This window comes from Mus musculus, chromosome 11 (genome assembly GCF_000001635.26).
Source record: "Mus musculus strain C57BL/6J chromosome 11, GRCm38.p6 C57BL/6J".
NCBI classification, from domain to species: domain Eukaryota; kingdom Metazoa; phylum Chordata; class Mammalia; order Rodentia; family Muridae; genus Mus; species Mus musculus.
In genome coordinates this window covers 49,835,003-49,852,709 of record NC_000077.6, presented here as the reverse complement: position 1 = coordinate 49,852,709, position 17,707 = coordinate 49,835,003, and the positions used below count along the sequence as shown (strand labels likewise).

At 46.2% G+C, this 17,707-nt stretch overlaps 2 protein-coding genes and 1 long non-coding RNA gene across 10 annotated transcripts in view; 1 reads left to right on the top strand and 2 right to left on the bottom strand.

Moving 5' to 3' along the window:
- Mapk9 (mitogen-activated protein kinase 9) overlaps positions 1–5,982 on the bottom strand; it is a 39,694-nt gene extending 33,712 nt beyond the window's left edge. For 4 of the 8 annotated variants that reach the window (NM_016961.3, NM_001163671.1, NM_001163672.1 and 1 more), the window contains exon 1: positions 5,735–5,959. The gene's annotated coding sequence lies outside the window, so the exon portion shown is untranslated. Of the gene's footprint in view, positions 1–5,734 lie in introns of all 8 variants that reach the window. The other 4 variants (XM_017314563.2, XM_030246022.1, XM_017314562.2 and 1 more) reach the window with 2 other exon arrangements.
- Positions 5,983–6,412: 430 nt separating this feature from the next.
- Gm36507 overlaps positions 6,413–17,707 on the top strand; it is a 56,862-nt gene continuing 45,567 nt past the window's right edge. Inside the window, exon 1 of the long non-coding RNA XR_003949545.1 lies at positions 6,413–6,495. This is a non-coding gene — a long non-coding RNA (predicted gene, 36507). The remainder of the gene's footprint in view (positions 6,496–17,707) is intronic.
- The window catches only part of Gfpt2 (glutamine fructose-6-phosphate transaminase 2), a 44,466-nt gene continuing 40,848 nt past the window's right edge, over positions 14,090–17,707 (bottom strand). Inside the window, exons 18-19 of the mRNA NM_013529.3 lie at positions 16,937–17,098; positions 14,090–14,989 (exon numbers count right to left, since the gene is read on the bottom strand). Coding sequence (NP_038557.1) covers positions 14,945–14,989; positions 16,937–17,098 — 207 coding nt within the window. The 3' untranslated portion in view covers positions 14,090–14,944. The remainder of the gene's footprint in view (positions 14,990–16,936; positions 17,099–17,707) is intronic.

Below are 17,707 nucleotides of genomic sequence, written 5' to 3'. Positions count from 1 at the left end.
GAAGGGAGTAGAACAGTGCCCAGAGACTGTCATAAGGGAAGGCTTCACAGAGGCAAGGCCTGTCCTCATGTTTGTTCACACGACCGACAAAGACACGTGTGAATCCTGGTGAGAACTGTAAGGTGGCCAATCATACAAGTAATAGCTAATAGTGTACATGCATGTGAATCTTAACCCAGAAATTACAGGCCCAGAAATATATGGAGTGCGGATATGTGTGTAATATTAAAAAATATCTGTACAAGAATGGAAAATAGCTAACCAGCAAGACTGTAAACAACTCAAAACATAAAGTACAATGAAGCCATTAAACACAATACAGGGTCTGTGCGTACTGGCGTGGAAAGCTATCTAAGATACAAAAAGGAAATAAAGTAACTTGAATAAAATTCACATAATAAATGTCAATCTGTGTTCAAGGAGTATACACGCACAACACCTACAAAGGTGAGCATACATGTGCACACACACACTCCAGACTACACACCAGCAAGAACAGAAAAATGGGACGTGAGAAACATTCCTTCTTCCCATTAAAACTTTCTGTTCTGTTTTAAACCTCATATATTTACATTAAAAAACTAAACAAAAAAATTCAATTAAAACGAAATGTTATAAAATGGCCTTGTGACACCGGCAGGGAGGGTGGGTTGAGACAGATGACTGGAGAGAGGAGAACAGCTCAGGTTCTGGGAGACACATTTCAGATTCCCTCAAGTAACCTATGAGGGGTGCACTATCATCCAACAAAAAGGAAGAAGCTGAGGTTTCGGGGAGTAAGGTGTTGCCCAAATTCCCAGTGCGGCCCAGCACTGAGTTGAGGTGTGTCTCACCACAGCATCCTCCTTCCTCCTAACACACCAGTCCCACATCTCTGAATAGTGTGGGACACAAAGCATTGTCTGAGGGCTGGTCACCACCACACCAGAGCAACACAGGCGTCCCTCACCTGCACACTTTTTCTCTGAGGAAGACTGAGTGATTCACACTCAATTAACCCTTTAATCACACTGACATTTCAGATGCACAATTTAAACGGACTGTTGCTATGTCTAAAAGCGTCTTAGTCGCCCTGTTACAAAACATGCTCCTGACATTTTTCTCATAAAGTTCTCATTAGCCTATGTTAATTCTCACGGGAAAAAAACCCTAGCTTATGGCAATTTAACTGCCCCATGCTGGGGACTGAGCTGAAGGACTCTCACATGCTAGGCAAACGCTCTACCACTATCACTATCAACATCACTATCCAATTTCCTGACTTGATGCTGCGTTGTAGTTAGGCAAACGTATCCATTTGATATTTAAGAGCCTTGGAGCAGCCTTGCAGGGCCTCCTTTCTGAAGTTCTGTTCATTTATTACAGTATGTACTCGATGCAAAACATGGTGCTCACCCTCAACACTTAATGCCTGGCAAATTTTTCCCTGCTAGCCCTGTTTTCAGGTACCAAGCCCCTTAGCTGAGAGCTATCTGCCCACATAAGGACCAGCCACAGATGCTCAGAACAGTTCTGTGACAGATCAAAACTAGAAATAGCACAAATATCCATGGCTACATACCTAGACTGTGGAATATTAGTCAGCACTGAAAAAAGCCGCAGCACTGATTTGGTAGCTCTCCATATTCATGGATTCTCAAGTCTTTAAATTCAACTAACCATAGGTAGAAGATGTAGTAAGAGCAACTGTTCTAAGGGATTGTTAGGCAGAAGCATGGAATCCTATTTGCCACTGCATAGCCAGGGAATATGCTTAGTGGAAGCTGGTGAGTTAGGCAGCTACAAAGGGGCAGTAGGGGAGACCGTGGGGATGGTAATAGGTTTCCGTATCCTGTGGTGGCAATGGTGGTTCAGGAATCTGCACATGAGAAAACGATACTGAATTGTACACATACTGTAGCAATGCCTAACTTCCTGTTATGATTCTGTACTGGAGTTATATAAATATACAATCGATGGAGAAAACTGGGTAAAAAATAGACGGGATTTCGCAGCTTCTTGAAGATCTGTAACTGTTCCACAATAAGAAATTTTAAAAGGAGATCTGGTGAAAATACACAGCGATTCCACCCTTTTCCTGTCTGAATGCTTTCATCAGTGACTCTGAGAGCTTGATGAGCCGTCCTTAGCACAAGGGCAGACAGCAAGCCCTCTGGCCCGCTCTTGGATACCAGACACACCTGCAGACTTCTGCTCAGCGGCTCCATCTGCCTTAGCTGATGTCCCTGTCCCTTCTACTCTTCAAGGACCTACTTTTCATGCAAGGTTCCTTACTCGGCCTATCCCTTTAAACAGCACCAAGCTCTCCTTCCATTCTGTGTAGAAAGCTCTGCTCCAAGCTCCTCAGTGGTAGAGGCTGTACCTGGCTAATTTCTGAACCCTGGCCCATTGTTCAGCCCAGGCATTGTCAGTTTAAAGCAAAGCTTAGTAAAAGGATAAGTGTGGGAAGGCAGTATGGAAGGTTAAGGTCAGGTCTCAAGCCAGGTTCCTTGTGGAACAGTTACTTATCCAGTGCCAAGCAGCTACCCTCATCTGTAAGACATTGATGAGCACAGAACTTCAGGACGCCTCTAGCTGTGAGTCCGGCTCAGCTGAGAAGGCACCATGGCTTGAGTCCACCCTCAATCTCAGTGGGTGTCACCTAGATTCACCTCGTATGTCTCAGGAGACAGAAACTCTATATCATACTGCAGAGATGGCATCTGTAAAACCCAACCATGGAGACACTCCAGAACCACCAGCTGCTTCTACAAGTGAACTACAAGGAAAACAGAAGAGAAGCAGGAAAAGCAACACACTGAAGACATCTAGCTGAGTGTGGTGCCTTTTGACTATAATTCTAGCACATGGGAAGCTGAAACAGGAGGATTGCCATGGATTTGAGGCCAGCCTGGGCCATTCACTCATAATGAGTATGAAGTCATATCTGAAAGAAAAAAAAACAAACAAACAACCCACAAAACAAACACCATAAAATAAAACATAAAAACAAACAGAGAACTGAAAAGACCAATAATCACAACAAAAACTTGACTCTACTTTCAAGTGATTACAGAAACTGTAAGATACACAAGACACCTAGGAATTTGAGTTTTGACTGGTTACTTGATGCTATGAAAGAATTACTGCTTTTAAAAGTTTAAGAGAGGCCCTGTCTTTTAGGGACATAGACTAAAAAGTTCATGGACAGAACAATGGGATGTCAAGGATCTAAGGTCAGGGATGGAACAAGACTGTCAGAGTTGAAACCTGTAGACACTGATACTAGGCTGTTTATTTTTTTTTAACAAATTTGAAAGTCCCCATCATAAACAACTAACAGACTGCTATTGAAATCAATTCACACAGAGGTCAAGTATAAACCATTAATAATTATTTTTTAATAAAATTGCCACCTTCTTAGCCAGGTGTGAAAGATAACTTTGTATGTAGACAAATATAGCAGCCTACTGACAAGTTTATAGTTTTCTTTTAAGATCAGATTTTTGTTTTATCTTATAAGCTTTTAAAAATTAGTAACTCATTAATAATTACTTTGTTTGGCATTTTGATTTGTACAGAAGGTTAAGACTTATTTTTCCATTTGAAACTGACAAATCCAAGTATACCTTTGACCATTCATAAAGGACACAGCAAAGTATCCGTTAACAAGTAATTATAAAGTCCCGAGACCCTGCAAATTAAAACCTCAGGAAAACCAAAGCTCTCCAGAGATTATGCCCCAAAAACGACAATTATTTTTAACTATGCAGGACTCTTCTGAAAGGGAGGAGAGAAACATTTATAGATTGGCTATTGTTCTTCCAGAACAAATCGAAAACCAAACACAAATAGAGCTGAGAACCTTAGATTGAGGGCAATCTGGGTTCGAGTTCTCACTGGCTGCCTGCGCTGAAGCAAACTGCTGAAGCACTGAGCCTCCGTTTCTTCCTCTGTGGAACCCAGTGTGCCAGCCACACTCAAATGAGTGCCTGGCTGGTATCTGGGGAACAGGGCCTAGCTCCTCTGGCCTCAGGCTACAGTTCCTGCTCCTCCATGCTTCTCCCTCCCACACTGCCTGCTCAGGAGGTTAGCAGTGCTGCATGAGGTCCGCATTTTGGCTTGGCACCAAATAGCTAGTTTTAATTAGCTATTGCCAACACTGACATATCAGAGTCCAGATACAAACTTGGAATCCTGGCTTTTACAAAAATTGCTGAACCAAGTTCTGGAGCTCTGGGGTCTCCAGCACCCCATAAAGCCCCACACTTGCCCTGGAGGGCTGATTCTTGGCTCCAGACTGAGCAGAGTTCCTTGTTGATCTTGCCCTTTCACTTTCTGTCTGTCCCTGCTCAAGGCCCTCCAGCACCCCCACCCCACACCCTCCATTTCTAGGGCACAGACCCTTCACTATAGCTGGTGTCATATCCTGTCCTAGAACTGTGTGCATGCCAGTCTGCTCTATGGGGCTCCTGGACTCTCTGGGGGACGGTACCCTGTTGCTATCTCCTTTGTGTCCCCAGAGCCCAGCAGAAAGCATGACCTAGATAATACAGAATCCAGTAGATAACTCCTGAATGTGTGGAAGGAAGCCAGAGCAAAACTCTTACCAAAACGTATTTTTTTTATCACAAATTGTTCTGACAGCTACTAGAAAGAGATTAAAAACATGAAAATATTTCACAAAGTGAGAATCAGCGTCTGTTTGCTTACAAGTTTCACAAGTTAAAGTCACCAACAAAATGGACAAAGCAGAGATAATAATAGGCAGGGATGGTCTTACTGTTCATTCACTGATCTGACTTTACAGATGAAACAACTACCTGTACTCACCATGCTATACAAAAAGGACGGGGCAATAAATCAGATAGCATCAATCCAGAGTAGGTACTGGATGGAAAATTAAAGAAACTGATGAGCGAGAATGACTAAGCGAGGGAAAAGGGTGGTCAAGCTAGGTAGGCCTCGCCTATAACAAGACACTGAACCACAGGAGGAAGCGATGTGAGAGAAGACAGCTGGGTAAAAATCTTATAGACAACTCTGAACATAGAGAAATCGAAGTGCAAAGGTCCTGAGGTAAATAAATGATTTTGGCATGCCCAAGGCAGGTGAGCTTAGGATAGGAGAGCAGAGATCTGCTTCTGTTAAGAGGGGAAGGAGTGGCGGAGGAGGTGGGCAGGGCCCACTCTGGCTTTGCTGGGCACTGAAGATGAATGACAAGGCTCGGGAGGGGGGGCAGAAGTGGGGGAGGACTCTAAGCGGATGAGGGGGAGTTCCTACGACACTCACATCAGCAAGGGAGCATTTATTTACCCACTCAGATGCTCTCAAATGTGCGCCTTAGGCTTCTCTGCCCTAACGCTTTGAGACAGTTACACTGCCCGTTAACAACCCCGACCAAACCCTAGACATTCTACCATTACTCCCGAGGGGAAAGCAGAGGGCCAGTGAGGGTCGCAGTCACCGCCAAGGTCGCGGGGACCAGAGCTCAGGCTCCAGGGCATGCAGCGGGGTGCAGCGACGTGCCTCACAGCTGGAGGAAAGGCGCCCACAGATCCCTGCGGGCAGGTCTGCTGGGGCCCGGCCAGACAGCCGGCCTGCAGCCCTGGGGCTGCACACACCAGGCGGGAGAGAACGACCGCGGAACCGTGGATAGCCGGGCAGTACCGAGCAGTCCACCCCCTGAGCCCCGCACCCCAGGCCCTGCGTGGCCCGAGCAGCCCCGCCAGGCCTAGCCGCCCGCCCGGCTCACCTCGGCTCCGCGCCGCCGCGCCGGAGGCAGAGGGAGGGCACGCTGGCGGCGATGCGTTCTGGCGGCACCCAGCTCCACGACCTGGACCCGGTCGCCCCGCCCCGCTCTGCTCCGCCCCGTCGCCGTCGCAGTGGGTGTGAGGGGCGCGGGGCGCTGCGACCCTTCCGGTCCGGTTCCCTTCTGCTCCGCTGCTGCCACCGCCGCCGCCGCCGCCGCGGCGCTCAGTCTGACGGATTCTTAGGCCAGCCAATCAGAACTAGGATATCCAGACAGGCGGGACCAATTGAGACTGGGGGTGGGCAAGGCTGGGCAGTACGGGCGTGGCTGGAGGCTGGGTGTGGGCGGGGCCAGTGGCGCGCTCTGGATGCCCTAGTGCAGAGTGGCGCCCCCTAGGCGGCTCGCCGTCTGACCGTCTGCTTGCTGGAAGAGCGTCCGCCAGTGTGCACAGAGTTAGGGATCCAGGTCAAGCTAGGACCGTCTCCTGAGCCCGCCCTCCAGGGCCAGGAGACCCGCATGCGCCGGAGAGGGTGGGCCAAGGGGAGCCAGAGCCGGGGAGGGGCGAGGCGTGACTTTGCGACTACAGTGTAGGAGCCATTGTCAGGCCTCGGTTGTAGCAGGTGCAAATGGAGAGGCGACTTGGAAAAGGACTAAAGACAGCCGGGTTAGACAAGAGTTCTGGGCATGATCAAGGACTTGAAGCCTGGGAACCTGGAGTACAACGGCCCCGGAGGAAGAACCAGGACAAGCCGCGGGGCCTTGGGGTTTGTTTTTCACTAAGGCAGATGCCACACTGAATGGGATCATAACAGGGGTGCGGCCAGATGTCCAGAAGGTGGGGGTTGGGGAGACGGTGACCATGACCCTGATGAGTCAGTGACGGGTATAGCCTAAAGAGGCCTCTTATAAGAGACAAGTTTCTGCTTTGGTGTAGAGGGGTGAGGAGGGTGTCCGTCCAGTGCTGAAGGGCTTCTAGACAGTGGGTCTTTAACACTGCTGCTTTTGTTGACGCTTCTGCAGACCTCTGGCTCTCAAGTAGGTTCCAGAAGGTCTGAGGTGAATCAGATGTTTGGAAAACTCAGAATTTGGGATTCTGACTACTCTGTGTTTTGATAGAGAGGCTGCAAGTGAGACAGGGACGTTGAACACACTGAGGGAAGCTACGAACAGGTTAGGCTGAGGACTGGTCAATAAGGGATTGGAAAAATGGAGACAGTAGTTGACAAGTGGTGTCTATGGTGGTAGAGCTGTAGTCACAAGATGCCAAGGAGGAGCCAGGGAGAAGGACTCTGCGTATAGGAAGATCAAGAGACTAGGAGGCCCCATGAATCTCCGCAGAATTTGAAGAGAGCTGTGACTCTGGTTTCAAGCACTGAACTAGGGTGGTGGAGGCTCAGAGGAGCAGTAGGGTCGAGAAGGGGATCCAGACAATCACAGTGTCTCTGTCCTATTCTGCTTTTATATTGGTGTGACAAGGCACAATGACCAGAAAGCACTTCGGGGAGGAGAGGGTTTATTTTGGATTAGAACTCTGAGGTCACACTCCATCGTTAAAGGAAGTAGGAAACTCAAGGCAGGAACCAAAGCAGAGGAAGTGGGGGAACGCAGCTCACTAGGTCAGGGATGGAACTGCCTCCAGTGTGCTAGGCCCTCCCACATCAATCATTTGTGAAGAAAATGTCCCCACAAACTTTATTACAGACCAATCTTAGGGAGGCATTGTCTCAGTTAAAAGTCTCTCTTCCCAGATAGGACTAAATCGAGTTGACCAAGCCCAACTAGCAGAGTCCTCCTTTGGCCACCCCCATGCTGGCCACCAGGGGGAGTATGGTTTATTCCTGCTCAAAATTCTCCTAGTTCCTGAGTGTGCTGCTTTGAGAAAGGTTCTTTTTGTGAGCTTCTGTCCACACCTGTCCTCACCTCGGCTCTTCCCGTCACTGCTTTAGAAGCTCCAAAGAAAACAGAGCCAGCAGTTGGCATTATTAAAAACCAGCACAGCCTGGCTACCATTGTTGCAGTTTCCCTGAAGAACACTAATGAGTGCTTCCCCTCAGATTAGAATCCCTAGACATCCAAGACTGGTGTTATAGCCAACTCAATGCAAAGTAAGTAACCACAAATCATCATGGGTATGTTTACCCAGTAAGTTTCCCATTCAGATTCTGTTTTTTTCTACAGACGCTGCTCTTTGTTCTTTTTTTTTTCAAAATAATGGTGAACATACTGAGGTGAAATGACAGGGTGGGGTGGAATGGCGGGAGTCCGTGCTTTGAATGAGTGCACAGAATCCTGGGCGAAGCCTCTAAGTGCAAAGATCCCGCCAACAGTGTGTTGTGTCGTGGGCTCCATACATGGACACTGACGCCTGGTCACAGTGGCCGGGCTGGGAGGAACAGTGGAAGAACTTTTGGCAGAAGGAAGTTCTTACCGAGGCTGGAAAACAAAGCAAAGGGCTGGGTCTGAGACTTTGAAACACATTTGGGCCAAGTGCTCAGAAGGAGGAGGGACTCAGAACGGGGAGGGGCATGTGTGCTGTGTCCACAGAACCACAGCCACCTGTACTGGCAGGAGTGGTAGGTAAGGAGATTGGAGTGATGCGGCCTTTGGGGACAGAGTGGCGTTGGTGACCATGGGCTGATGGGCACATAGGCCGCCTTGTTTATTGCTCTGCCTTATTTAGACAAATGGGTAAATGGTTGCTTTTGTGCCACCTCTTCATCATTTAAAACTGAAAGGGATTCCAAAACAAAAGCAACAACTCCATTGTTGGGTTCTCTTCACAAAGGGCTGTGGTCCTGAGAAACTGGGTGGAAGATACCCCTACAGGTAAAGCCCCAGTTTTCCTTCACCCTATTCTTCCTGTGGCCCTTACCTATCTGTCTTTGCAGCATGATAGGCTGGAAATCTGGCTGTAAGGTAAAGGGCAGCCGTTACGGGTGGTAAGCAAGGAGCTAAGTGATGTGATTCAACGTGCATTTTAGAAAGCTCACTAAGACTTGTAAGATTTGAAGAATGGCGGGCTAAGACGACAAGACCAGTTGAGAGCTACAGCAAAGGCCATTTTGAGAAACTGAAGCATGGGTTGGGGCTATCTATGGTAGCAGGTGCCAAGAGGAAAGAATTGATTTTTAAATTGCTTCAAGACTGTAGGGGGATATAAATCAATCTGCAATGAGCTATCACTACATAACCAGTAGGAATCATGCACTAAAACTTAATATCAAGTGTTGACGGTGACATGAAGCAGGTGGAACTCATGCTCGGCTGGTGGGTATATTTTGCAAAATAGTACAGCAATTTTGGATTGAGCTGAAAGTCCACTGTACATACCACGCAAGCATCAGGAGGCATGAGTCCTGGGCTTGGGGTGCTAGGATAACAAGAATTTGTCAGAGGCCTGCTTCTATGCAAGCTCTTCCTTGGTCTGTGTTCCAATTGAATTCTACTTATCAGCAATACTCCCTTGGGCAAGGGATTAGCTCCTCTGGGCCTAATTCTGTAGGAAGTAGTAAAGACAGCAATTCTTGCCTGTTGGGGATGCTGCTCTGTCTCCCTGTTCTCCGTTTCTACTCTTTTCAAACATTTCTTCTCTTCTCCCCTACTGCTACCACTGCTGAGGAATCTAACTGAAGAATCCAATGTGTTCTGTAGAGGAAAACAACTGGACATAAACCAATGGGGACAAGTATTGTCTGTCTCTCTGTCTCTCTCTGTGTTTCTCTCTCTCTCTCTCTCTCTCTCTCTCTCTCTCTCTCTCTCTCTGTGTGTGTGTGTGTGTGTGTGTGTTTACATGAAATATCAGAGGCAGGCCACTTTATAAAGAGAGCCAGGATCAAGGACTTAGCTCAGTAGTAGAGCACTTGCCTACAGTAATGGTTCATTTCTATCATGAATGTCAAGAGATTGAGACCTGAGTGGGAAGTTGGTAAAATGCACATCCAGATGTGGCTCTGGGGCTCTGGAGCTGTTGCCAGAGACTAGCTAAGGGGAGAGCACCCACCCTGAGTGTGCATGCTACTAAATAGGTTGGGGCCCCATGGAGTAAATGAGGAAAGGCAGGGTAAGCCACAGTGTGGGCGTTCCCTCTCTCTGCTTCCTAACAGCTGTGATGTGCACTGCCCTGCTCCTCCCTATCCGTCCTCCCTGCCAGGATGGAGTGAGTCTCTGAACCCACGTCCAAAGGAAACTCTCTCCTCATTTGTTCCTGTCAGCTTCTTTACCACAATGATAAGAATGAGCAGCACATAGCAGGTGAAAGGCTCTGGTGCAGACCCCAGGACCATAAGACAAAACTGAACTAGAAACCCCAACAACAGCAAGTAAAAGGAAAAAGGGAAGGGGAGTGAGTGATAATTCAAAGACAGACCAGAGCTTAGTCCTCTAGACCCCCATTTTAAAAGTTAGACATGTGCTTCTAAGACCTAAGGAGGCAGAGACAGGCAAATTTGTGGTTCAGTGGCCAGCCAATCTACCTTAATTGTGATCCTGAGGTCCCAACAAAAGACTTTGTCTCAAAAATACAAAATGCATGGCATCTGAAGATCGCGAGCACACACACACACACACAAGCTACACAAACGCACACATACACAAACACAAACTCACATAAATACACACACACAGGCACACACACACAAAGAGGTTTGTTTTGGTGTGTGGTTGGAAGTACAGGGTTGAGAAATCTTATCCAGTTATGGCTTTCTTGCTGGCAAAGTCTCTGGGCAGTTGAGACAAAGTCTGTGAACTGTGTATATGTGTGAATGTCTGGTGGTTTTCCTCATAAAACCTCCAGAAGCCTACCCTAATCCTAATGACATCTGATCCTGATCATTTCTGTAAGGCCTCACCTCTAAACACCACAGCTGAAATAACCTTTTACCTCTTCTTACCTCACGATAGCCCTGGGGCCACTCACATTGCATCAGACCCACAGGAAGACTTGCTCTGGGAAGTTCTTGTGCTGTGCACTGTGGTGAAAAGGATGGAGCCAGCCTCAGGGAACCAGCTTGCTCAGGAGCCAGGGCTGGAGAAGTCAGGGGTTTACTCTCATCACATCTTGTTCTTCTCTGGGTCTCTCTCTCTCTCTCTCTCTCTCTCTCTCTCTCTCTCTCTCTTTCTCTCTCTCTCTCTCTCTTGCCTTGGGGTGCCTGCTACCTGTCCGTGCTGTTGCTCCAGCATTCAAGAGCAAGGACCCTCTGTCTTGAAAACTCCAAGACTCAGTGATGAGCCTTTCTTGTAGTTTCTACATACATGCCAGTCAACTTCGTTAGACCCAGGCTCACCTGATACCACCTGAAGAGAGTGGACTGAACTAGCTGGAAGTGGTGGTAATGAAGGGACATATTCTCTGATATCTGGAGGGTGTAGAGGTGACATGGGGGGCTTGTGCTGAATGGAGGTAGATGATCAGGACTGTATAACTGGAAACTGAATGTTGTGGCCCTCAGTGGGCCTTTTTCTAGGCATCTTCCAGAGTGCCAGCCTCTGGCTGAGCCTTAATTTCCAGCCTAAAGACCAGATAGGTTTTTTTGAAAGTCTATCAAGCTCTCTGAACACATTGACATTATGACACTCCACATCACCAAGGGTTTTCTAGCAGTGAATGCCCATGTTAACAGATATATACGCAGAACTTGTGATCAACTGGCCTTGAACCTGGATAAGACAGTCCAAGGTCATATGGAAAAAAGATTAATACGGGCAAACAGAAAACTGAGTCTTACTACACAGAGACTCAGCAGAAGATAAATTCCAAAAGAAAAAAAAAATATTATTTTTGGCTTTAGAGGGACTGAAAATATATCGCACCCTTGAGACAAGAGCAGCCCTTCAGAAGCTAGTCTGCATATTCATACATGACCTTGCTCTCAGGTGAGGTAGCCTACAGGTAATCACACCCCAGTAACAGAAAGAGCACAGATCTTTGTGTTTCTAAGACTAGTCTTTGTGTTCTCTGACTGAAGGAACCAGAAGTCACTAGAGATCCAGTAGGTCAGGAAATGTACAAGGAGGATCTGGAGTTTACTGTGATATGAATCAGGAAGTACTTACAAGATACACAGACAGACCCAGAATGTTGGGGGTGTGTCAGAAGTGCAGAGGCCAACTCAAACAGCTCCCATCAGGCTTAGTTAGACTCTCAGCAAATAGCACCTGACACAGAACCTTGGCAGAGGGCAAAATCTGGCACTGACTGCCTCAGGTGGATTAATCTCAGACCAAGGTTAACACCGACAGTTAACAATGACATAACTCCCCCAGTGTAGGGGAATGCCAGGGAGGGAGGATGGGAGTTGGTGGGGGGGGGCACCATCATAGAGGCAGGGGAGGGGGCAATGATGTAGGGGGTTTCTGAAGGGGAGACCTGGAAAGGGGAAAACATTTGAAATGTAAATAAAGAAAATATCAAGCAAAAACAATCAGCTAAGTTTAAAAAAAAAAGAAGAAGAAGAAGCAAGGAAGCTGGGGATGGGGGGTTTGTGGAGGGGAAATCGGGAAGGGGAATAACACTTGGAAAATGAAATATTATGAAAGGAAACAAAACAGAAACAAAACACTGACATGGTTCGTGGTGTTAGTGGTGTGTATCCTTGAAGGGAGGTGATGAGAATATTTCTCTTTCTCCCCCAGGGCCATAAACCCATCCTAACCATGAGGAAAACTCAGACAATGAACTGGTGGGTGTTCTACAAAATCCTACCTATGTTCCTTAATACATAGGCATACATTCCTAGTGGATAGGTTGGTTGTGGATAGGGTAGTAGAGACAGTTAGGGAGAGAAGATTGAACACATTTCCTAACTAGTTGAACTAAAAGACAAGATTGTTGATACGGGAGAGTGCTTAGACTCAGCCCATCAAATAGCTTCAAGCTCTGATGCAGGCATTTTTAGTTCAGAGAGGCCAGAGGAGAGGAAACAGAACTCTGTAACAACATAATTCAAGATTTCTTAGAACTCTGGGGCTGCAGAGATGGCTCAGTGGTTAAGAGTGCTGCATCCTCTTCCAGAGGACTTGGGTTTGATTCCCTGTACCCACACACATAACCGTCTTTAACTCCAGTTACAGGGGATCTGATACCCTCTTCGGGACATCACAGGCACCAAGTATGCAAGAGGTGCACACATATACATGCGTGCATACACCTAAAATTAAATACTCTCCCAAACCTAAAGGGTGCGCATATCTTGACCGAGGTTAACATCTATCAAAGAGACTCAAGGCTATATAACACTGCAGTATCTGAGGACAGAAGAAGCCAAAAGAGAATAAAAAAGTCACCGACAAAGACATATTAGGGAGATTTCTGGACTTAATAACAACACAAAGAACAAGAGAATGGACAGTTCTAATTTTTTTTTCTGACTTAAAATTCCTTATTGGGTAAACCTTCATCAAAGTATAAGCAATAGTTTCTTGATCTATTAGGTTCCCCCAAATCACCTCTCGCCATGGTCTATTGGATTTGTATTTCTCCCCCAATCTGTTTATATCCCTAGCCCCCATGTGATGGTAATGAAAGTGGGATCTGGGCTGTGGAGGTGACACAGTGGGTCCAGCACTTGCTGAGCAAGTATGGAGAGCCAACCTTTGGATACAGAGCACCCATATAGAAGCCAGGATGGTGTGGTGATCTGCCTGCGATCCCGGCACTAAGGAAGGAGAGATGGGACATACTAGCCAACTACACTAGCCAAACCAGCCAACTGTGGGCTCAGAGAGGAAATCCCACCTCAGCCAAGTGCAGAGCAATTCAGAAAGACACCCAGGGTCAACCACTGTACAGGCATATGCTCCCACACACATACAAACATGCATATACACAATAGTCAGGCCTTTACAGAACGGATGGGAACCAGTGCCTTTTGGTGGGGGGGGAGGGGAGTGGGGGGGGGGAGTGGGAGGGGGGGTTGGTTTTCAAGACAGGGTTTTTCTATGTAGGTCTAGCTGTTCTAGAATGCATTTTGTAGGCCAGGTTGGCCTTGAACTCAGAGATCTGTGCATGTGCCACCACACCTGGTGGAATCCGTGCTTTTTAAAAGAAGCTCTAGGAGCTCACTTGCCTCTTCCACAGTGAGAAAGTACAAAGGCTTTCTGGTAGGGACAAAAAAAGCAAACTCTCCCACATATCAAAACAGCTAGTGTCTTGATCTTGGATTTCTCAGCCTCTAGAGCAATGGAAAATACCTCCCAACGAGGATTAAATTCAACACACTAATGAACCATGGGGGGAGGTGGAGGGGAGAGACACATCCAACTGCTATCTAAACTGCATCACTAACGATGAGAATGCCCCCTCCAGACACTGCTCAGACCCTCAGATGTAAGGAAAAGGAGGTTAACTAAATTCAAACAAGTCGGAAAAAAAAAGTTGCACTGTCTTTATTGTAAAATTGCATAGTACATTGATTGTGCACGCTTTTAAATAGAGCAGGGCAGCCCCACGAAACCGCCCTCTTGTGTGGGGCATCTCAGGCTGGTTTACTATGAACAGGGAGCCGGGACCAAAGTGCTGCCTGGGCTTAAGAAAAAAACCATAATCTGATTAAGCAGAAGTCAGAGAGCTAAGGAATTTGAGTCCATCTGAGAATATTGAAAGGAGGAGAGACTTTAACTGGGCTCAAAGGAAACATAGGGAGAGGGGAGAGGGGACGCGTTGATTTCAGGGGACAGGAATCAGGAGCAGCTTGTGGAGGGAGAACAAAGAGAAAGGAGACAAAGGGCTCATGCCAGTGCCCCAAACCGAGATGAATGACACCTGCACGAGTGTGTCCAGAGACAGCACTCTGGGTAGTCCAGAGGCATGGGCTAGGGCGTTACCATGGCTACAGAAAGCCACACATTAGAAAAATAACTTAAAAGCTATACAATCGTCATTATAAATATTTCGACTTTTAAAACTAGCTAGTGTTGGTTAAAAAAAGGTTCACAGTTACTCTGAAGAGAGCGGTATCTCTATTGCACAGTAGTGGAAAGTCTGCTCTGATCCCCATGTGTAAACAATCCCTTCTCAGTGACGTCAGGACACAGAGAAACAGCATTTGCTGTAAGCAAAGCACTTTGGGTACAAGGCACGTCAAAGCTGTCAAGCTCTACTGGAAGCATGAGGGGCCCACGGAGGCCCACTTCCTTTCCCGTGTGGCATCTTGGCAGTTGGTTCAGGTCTTGAATCAGACTGCAGGTGACGACAGTCTTGTGATAGAAGTCCTGTTCTCATTCCACAGTGACAGACTTGGCTAGGTTTCTGGGGAAGTCAACCTAAAAAGAAAGACAGGAGGGTAAAGGATGATGCTCACATGAGGTCCTTGCTTAGCATGCAGAGCCATGGGTTCCATCTCCAGCACCCCATAAAGCAGGCACAGAGAGATACAAACCTGGACAGCCGGAGGATTAGAAGTTCAAGGCCAGCCTCTACCACATAGCAATTTGTTGAGTATCTCACAGGTGCCAGTACCATGCTGTTTCTGCACTCAGGTACTCATGTACACAAAACCACACAGACATATATACAATTAAGAATAAAGCTTCGATGAGTGGAGGTGGAGCACACCTTTAATCCCAGCACTCAGGAGGCAGAAGCAGATGGACCTCTGTGAGGTTTGAGGCCAGCCTGGTCTATGTGAGGTTTGAGGCCAGCCTGGTCTAGAGAGCCAGGACAGCCCAGGGTGTATACAGAGAAACCCTGTCTTGAAAAACCAAGCCAAACCAAAGAACAAAGCATCATAAAAAGAAAATGAAAAGAACAAACAAACATTAGGATTGGGGTGTAACTCACAGAGTGTCTGCATAGCACATGTTTAAGACCTTTGTTTGAACACCAGCGCCAGAAAAATTAATTAATGAAAAAAAATCATGTTTTTGGAGGAATGTACATGAATTTCACAAGACTGTTATTTAGAGTACAGACTGGGAAGGAAATATGATTGGAAATGGGTAAGAGAGTGGGTTTTCACTGATCTGCAAGAAGATGTTTTATTTATATGTTAAGAAAAAACTGAAACAAATACAACAAAAAGTTATCAGGTACGAATTCGGATGATATACACTTAGGTGTGTCTGGGATAGTGTTCTTCAGATTGTTATAGTTTTATAAGCTTCTCAAAATAAAATTGTAGCATAGTTTTGTTTTGTTTTGTGCTTGTTTTTTTGTTTGTTTGTTTGTTTTAGCACAGTGAATTTTTTCTTACACATTTGTTGGTGAGATAAATCATTTCTTTTCTGAGGTGTCATCTGGATGTTAGCAGTCTCCAAATGTCAAATCATTTTCTCCACAGTGATAGATCTTAAATGTGGGACAATGATGTGCCTTCAAACTTGTTCACTGTGATGTTATTCATACAAATGAAAAATTGGAAACAGCAGCCTCGTTAGTAACTATTCAGTAAAACCATGTTAAGAGCTTGGAATGGCGGCGGCCCCAGAGCTGTCTCAGTAAGAGTGCTTTGCTCTACCTGAGTATCTGAGCTAGACTCCCAACACCCACAGCACTGGCTCACAACCACCTACAACATTAGTGCCAGGGGGATCTGAACTAATCCGACCCCCAGGGGCTTCTGGGGGAAACTATGTATGTGTAGCATAGAGCTGCATAGATACAAGTACAGGCATATAAGTAAAAATGTAAAAATAAAAAGATTTTAAAGGAATACTATACAACAATTGAACGTTGCACCTAACACGTTCATAAAGATGAAAAAAAATTTAGTATAACAATACAAGGAAGAAACAGAATCTTAACTTTGATAACAGTAGTGTTTGTTTGTTTGTTTGTTTGTTTGTATCTGGGTCTCTCTTTGTAGCACAGGCTGCCTCACATGTGTAATTTGCCTGCCTCAGCCCCTGAATGCTGGCTTCTAAGTGTGTTTCACCACACCTGCCTTGAGAATTTATTTATTTATTATTTATTTGTTTGTTTGTTTGTTTTGCCAGCTCTTAGGGAACCTAAACAACCTTAAAATGAAAGTTACTTTAAATGATATCATTGCTCCAATAAGCATTTTAATCCAAATAAGTGTTTAAAAAAAAAAAACAAAAAAAGCAACTTGTCCATTACAAACAGCACAACGACATATCTGTGCATTGAAATGGTACCCTGAGCCCATAACTATGTACAAACTCCTTAAAAAACTACAATGCATCGGTAAGAAAGAACCTTTAGCTTTCTGTTTCAACCCTTTGCTGTGCTTATGCAAACTTTAGACTTACATCATAACCTCGGAGGACAGCCAGGTGGAAGGACAGAAGCTGGAGTGGAATCACGCTCAGGATACCCTGGAGACAGTCCACTGTGTGGGGAAGTTCAATGGTTTTATATGCAAACTTGGAGCTCTCGGTGTCATCCTTGGAACACAGTATGATTGGGCGACCCTAAAGCAGAGAAAGGGGATCATAAAGTACCGTGTTTCTGAAAGAAGCAAACCCTCTCCTGCACCGAGTATAGCTTCTGGAATTTTCTGGAGTCAGCACTGCTATCGTGGTGACATTATCAGTGAGGTCATGTGTATGCCACGTGTAAAGGACAGGTGTGCTTCTTGGTGTCTTTCTTCCCCTCTCCTGGTCAGGTGACTGCACCTTGCACCATCATTCTGCATCCATTTGTTGACCAGCTTCACAAATGCCTTGACCTGACCTACTCCTAACTCTTCACAATCCATGAAAATAGAATCATGAGCAAAGGTGAATTCTGGGTAAATGCCACGGGGGCAATGAAACAGTGAAAGTGATAAGGTTTATATGCTGTTAACACTGACTGTCAACTTGACCAGATCTAGAATCACCTAGGAGACAGGTCTCCAAGCACATCTGTGTGGGATTATCTAGTTTATGTCAATTGAGATGGGACAACACATTCTGAAAGTGGGCGGCACCATTCCCTTGGCTTGGATCCTAGACTGCATAGAAAGGAGAAGGTAAACTGAGGACCAGAATATCAGTCTGATTACCTGCTTCCTCAAACTCCTGCTACCCTGACGGGCT